The 6,000-nt window shown below is 48.1% G+C and overlaps 1 protein-coding gene across 1 annotated transcript in view; it reads left to right on the top strand.

Moving 5' to 3' along the window:
• The window catches only part of TMEM132C (transmembrane protein 132C), a 291,113-nt gene extending 286,407 nt beyond the window's left edge, over positions 1 to 4,706 (top strand). Inside the window, exon 10 of the mRNA XM_084820472.1 lies at positions 369 to 4,706. Coding sequence (XP_084676598.1) covers positions 369 to 1,568 — 1,200 coding nt within the window. The 3' untranslated portion in view covers positions 1,569 to 4,706. The remainder of the gene's footprint in view (positions 1 to 368) is intronic.
• Positions 4,707 to 6,000: the final 1,294 nt, after the last annotated feature.

The following is a 6,000-nucleotide window of genomic DNA, read 5'->3' on the forward strand; positions in this document are numbered from 1 at the left end:
TAAGTCCCTATAAACCGTTGTTGTTTGGATCCTGGCAATATATCCTGTTCTGTTGACTTCACCTCAGAACCATGAAGAGAGGTGAGTTCCCTTTCAGTTTGCAGGTTGGATCCAGCCTTTTGCAAGAAGAAGCTGCCCACTCATAGAAGGTCCCCTTGCCCAATTTGGGGGGATCCCACTTCCCCCCCACACTGCAGCTGACCCCATTCAGCAGGGGCTCTTGACTCTCTGTGTAGCATTTTCAGGGGACTAGAGAAGCTCCCATGGAAGAAAGGGACAGGGAAGTCCACTTCTACCAGCACAGTTGATCCAGCTTAAATCAGGTTCCAACCCCTTGCCATTAACCAGTATTTCTCTTTTCTTTTTAGGAAGCAGTGGTCAGCTCCTGGATCCAGTTCAGTGATGGCTCTGTGACTCCACTGGACATCTATGACCCCAGAGACTTTTCCCTCTCTGCTTTGTCACTTGATGAATCAGTCATTTCAGCCCATCAAAGCCCTACGGTGAAATGGCCTGTGGTTTCAGCGGAAGGCGAAGGGCAAGGCACATTGGTTAAAGTGGACATGATGATCTCTGAAGCTTGCCAAAAGACCAAAAGGAAGAGTATCCTAGCAGTAGGCAATGGTAGTATCAAGGTGAAGTTTGGCCACAATGACGCCAACTCCCACAGTGTTGGCGACTATGATGCCGATGAGATCGAAAACCATGCGAGTGACCGGAGGCAGAAGGTGCTGGACCAAGAGCGGTATGGCCAAGATGGTCGGTATTATGGGAGCTCTTCTGCTGAACGAGAGGAAGGCACTGCAAAGAAAGTTGGCACCACAGACAAGTCTATGGTCAAAGGCAAAGTCTTTAAAAGCAGCCTGGATGGAGAAAAGCTCTCAGATGATGGGCAGCTCCAAAACATCCCGATAGACTTCACCAACTTCCCCGCTCAAATTGACCTCCCCAAAAGTAATGGTGGCATAGAGGAGAATGACCTGGTGCAGGCACCCAGGGGCCTCAGCGACTTGGAGATCGGGATGTACGCTCTGCTTGGCGTCTTCTGCCTCGCCATTCTAGTCTTCCTGATCAACTGTGCCACCTTCACCTTGAAATATCGGCACAAGCAAGTGCCGGTGGAAGGACAGGCCTCCATGAGTCACTCCCATGACTGGGTGTGGCTCGGGAACGAAACCGAGCTGCTGGGGAACCGGGTGGACCTCTCGCCCCGGCAGGATGAACACACAACCAACATTGACCGAGGGATAGGCTTTGAGGAGAGTAACCAGCTCCTCAATGGCAGCACGCCAAAGAGCATCCAGAACCAAATCCATCGGTTGGCTGACTCTGGGAGCAAGGCAGGGAAAGAGCAGAAGCTCGAGCCCACTTTGCATTCACCCACCTCCAAGCGAAAGCGGGTCAAGTTCACCACTTTCACCACCATCCCTCCGGACGATGGTTGCCCCACTATCAACTCCATCCTGAATTGCAATGACGATGACATTAAATGGGTGTGCCAAGATATGGACGTGGGGGAAACGACAGAGATCAGAAACTACATGGAGAAGCTCAAGGACAAAGCATAGCTCTGGTTCTAGGTTTTTATGGGTTAGCAACTACACCTTGATGCCTTCAGTTGTACCAGGACATGCAAAATAAAGATGGACGGATGTGTGTGTTGGGGAAGGAACTGAAATGACTTAATGGGGCAGATTTTTATAATCAGGGAGAAGTCTTGGCAAAAGTTGTCCATGGTAGGTTATTCTTTCTTTTCCCAGCCTGAATGGGAGGTCCATGCATTTGAATAAGAAGTCCAAAGTAATGACTTGGATGGACTGAAGACAAGGCAAAGTGATGATGAGGGTGTCAAAGACAATTAAACACAAGGTACCAAAAGTATTATTTTCTTTTTTAAAAGGAAAAATGAAATAAAAAGACAGAAAACTTCTTTATATTTCTAATAAAGCATTGGAAAATATGAAAGTAGGACATACGAAGAGACCGTGTGGAGGCGCTAATCGGACAGTAGGTTTCAGGTCCTGCAGATGGAGAGAGGATGTGATGTCCGGCAGAGAAAAGAGCTGGTTTTTTTTTTCCAATTTCTTCCTTCCTTTTTTAAAAAATAATTGTGCCACACACTGAAAGTAGAACCTTCTCCTTCAAGTCTTAGTCTCACTCTCACTCTCTCTCTCTCTCTCTCTCACACACACACACACACAGAGAGAGAGAGAGAGAGAGAGAGAGAGAGAGCCTTTCAGCTCTTTCTTTTGATGCAAGCAATTTGGGGGTGAGGTTAACAAGTTATTGTTTTTTTTAGTCTTCAGATCAAAAAGTTTCTCTGTGGACTTCAAGCATGCAGGACATGTTTGTTTGTTTGTTTTGCTAGGACCCCAAACCCACCAACCGGCGCCTGGTGAGAAAAAAAAAAATGCATTTAGAATTAAAGAATTCTGAGCCCAGGAATTTGTTCTGAGGAGCAGAACTGAAGATAGCTTCACGGTCCTCTCTCACAAAAATTCACTCCTGGTTACTCCAAGCTCTTTTCATTTCAGCAGTCCACTATGGAGCTTCAGGGGAGCCATTTTGTAGCTGCTGTTGTGAAACAACTGGGAGTGAGAGATTCTTGCCATTCTAGTGAAAATCACCCAGAGATCCACCAGTAGGTCCAGATCTATCTTCTGCCCACTCCTGCTCTATGGGCCAAAAATAATACACATACACCCCGCAAAAATAATAACAGTGCATATATAGAGAGAATCTCAGCGTTTGAAGAACTCAGAGGATTAGAATGTGAACAAATAATTTCAGTTCTTTGAAACACATGGATTTCATCAAGATTGGGGATGGCACCTGGGTTTCCTTTTGGTTGGGAGAGTCACCCAACTGGCATGCTACAGCATGCTACACCACTTTACTCTACCCGTGGGTGTTGCTGGATTACAATTCTCACCATCAGCCTTGTTGTCTGGGGATGATGGGAGTTGTATTTCAACAACATATGGGCACCTAAGCTTGGGAAAGGCTGCTCTGCCCCATAGGACTGAATGGTAGCCATTCATTTGTGTGAGAGAAAGGGAAGGGATGCACCATTTGATTTCAATGGGACCTGTTTCTTGCTCCCAGTGACGCTGTCCCTTGAGAGGCAATGGAGCTCTGCTCTGTCATCTGCATAACCCCCCCCACACACACACACACACACATTTCATTTCTCAGTCACACTGAACTGTGACAGAATGTTGAGATCAGTTCTTGCCATTGGAAGGAGGTTGCATTGTTCCAGTCTACAGAGTAGTGTCTGTACAATCAAGTAGCCATACAAATGTAGAAGTTGGCCATCCAGGAGCTAGATAAAAACATGGAGCGGGGGGCAGGCAATAATCTGGGGGGAGGGGAACATTTTAATTTGATATTCAGAATCTTGAAAGGAAAGATGTCACACACCCCATATGACCTCCAAGGAGGGTGATGAATATTCTGTCCCACAAAAAGAAAAAAGAAACGAAATGTGGTATCAGGCCCAGCTTTTCATGTATTTTCTTCTTTTGTTTTTAAATGTCAAGTTTCTCGTCCTCAAGAGTGGGCAGAGATGCTTGAAAGGGTGTGAGGGATCATGAGAGAAATCTCAGAAGTCAGGAATTAGACTGAGCAAGATTCCTAGTGTACAGGACATTGGACCCAAGGCATATTCCTTTCTGCCCCCACCTGCCTCCATTTTATTTATTTATTTATGTATTTGCATTTATTTCATTATTATCCCAGCTTTTTTCCTCCTTAAGGAACCCAAGGCACTGGACATAATCCTCCTCCTCCTCTCCATTTTATCCCCACAACAACCACCCCGTGAGGTGGGTTGGGTGGAGAGTCTGTGACTGGCCCAAAGTCACCCAGTCAGCTTCCATAGCCAAGTGGGGCTAGAACCTGGATCTCCTGGCTCCTGGTCCAACACTCAAGTCACTATGGAACAAATCATGCAAAGAAGATCAGTGTATGCAAATAGGCAGGCCCATGAGCAAACACAGCTAGATGGAAACGAGGGATATTGTAGGGGTGCCTGAAATGCCCGTCTTTTGGAGCTTACAGACTGCAGAAGTGGAGCAGGGGTGGGGGGTATTTCTGTAGTCCTCTTGGGATGTTGGGGCATAAAATGTGAGGGCCGATGATGAAACCCTCCTGTGGCAGTGGTAGTTTTCTCTCCACCTGCTGCCATACCTCCCCACTCCAGAAACCCCTCTGCATGATTTGATGTCACGATACAGCAGCAAACAGAAAGAGTTATGGGGGGGCAAAAATGGTTGCCACTGGGAGCAAGGTGAGAAGCAGGAGATAATCTAGGGTGGCCAGGTGACCTACTTTATAGAAGACCATCCTCTCTTTGAAGGGCTGCCCATTGCGTCTGGTTTAACGATAAAGAACTATCAGAAGGAAGAGCTGGGCCTTGAAGGCGCCCCCAGCCGCCCCTTGACAGCATCCTGAGCAGGCAGGCACACAGACCACCTAGTCACAGTCTTCCACATTAGGGTGAGATGTCCTGTATTTCTCATTTCAATTACATGTATTATTTCCAAATTGGCATATGTGCATATAAATTAGCACACGCACATTGCATGCCAATGGTGCCCTCTTTTGTCCTCTCTTTTTTTTATTTATTATGATTGCATTTATATCCCGCCTTTTTTCCTCTTGCAAGGAACCCAAGGCGGCTTACATTATCCTCCTCCTCTCCATTTTATCCTCACAACAACAACCCTGTGAGGTGGGTTGGGCTGAGAGTGTGTGACTGGCCCAAAGTCACCCAGTCAGCTTCCATGGCCAAGTGGGGACTAGAACCCGGATCTCCCAGCTCCCAGTCCAACACTCTTGCCACTACACCACACAATGCGTTTCCTTTGGAGTGTGTGTGTGGGCGGGGGGGATGCATAAGTCTCCACCTTAGGAGATAGAGGTCTCTGGAATTGGAGGCTGAGGGGAATTCAGCAAGGAGATGGGAAGGTGGGCGGGCAAAAGAGCAAACCCTCCTAGGGCCAAGAGCCAGGAATAATAGTCAACCAGCCCCTATTGAGGAAGACCATTGCCCAGTCAAAACCTAAACCTGACCCTGAAGAGTTTTTGGACACCAGGTCCAAGGGAAATCAATGGGATCCCTGAGTGGGTGGCACCACCCTGGAGTCTGGGAGGACATAGTAACCCAGGGAAACAGTCAACTTGCAGTTCCAAATGGATTGCCGTAAGGGGACAGCATAGCAGAGTTCCTGATGTTACTCCAACCCTGGGACTCCAACCCTGGTTACTCCTAGGGATGGGTGGATTCCCTACCTGCCGTTCCACAGGGGAATCCACCCATGGGGGGAGGCGATCCGTCCCTCCCCCCCAGAATCTGTCCAGGCCAGCTCTGCTCCGCGTCCATCCTGCGGAGCCGGCCGCTTGCTCCGCATCACTGCCGAATGTCAATACAGCTGGAAGCCATTGCCATGCCATATCGCTGTAAGTCAGTCTTCGGATGCAAATGGCAAATATTTGCATAGCCTATCACGTCAAAAAACAGGGACGCAAATGGCGTAGTGGACGCCATTTGTGGCCATAAAGCTGGTAGATTAACCTAAATGTAGCCGTAAATGGCTGCATTTAAGCTAATCTACCAGCTTTACGGCCGCAAATGGCGCCCACTACGCCATTTGCATCCGGAGACTGACTGACAGCGATACGGCACAGCAATGGCTGCCAGATGTATCGACATTCGGTGGTGATGCGGAGCAGGTGGCCATCTCTGCAAGATCAACGGCGAGATGGATCCGACCTGGACAGATTCCAGGGGAGGTAGAGGTGAGTGCTTCATTCCTCCATGGACTCCGAGGGGCTGGATTCTTTAGAATTCTTTAGAATCCAGCCTCATTGGAGTACGTGGCGGAATTCTCTGCCATCCCTAGTTACTCCTGGCTTGCAAGAAAATCCTGTCATAATTCAAGGGCTCCATCACTCTCTTCTGCCTCTTTGGTGTCTGCCAAGCAGGAACACACTCTG

The sequence above is a fragment of the Heloderma suspectum genome, chromosome 13 (genome assembly GCF_057233095.1).
Source record: "Heloderma suspectum isolate Gila_16-S chromosome 13, 16-S_ref, whole genome shotgun sequence".
NCBI lineage: Eukaryota > Metazoa > Chordata > Lepidosauria > Squamata > Helodermatidae > Heloderma > Heloderma suspectum.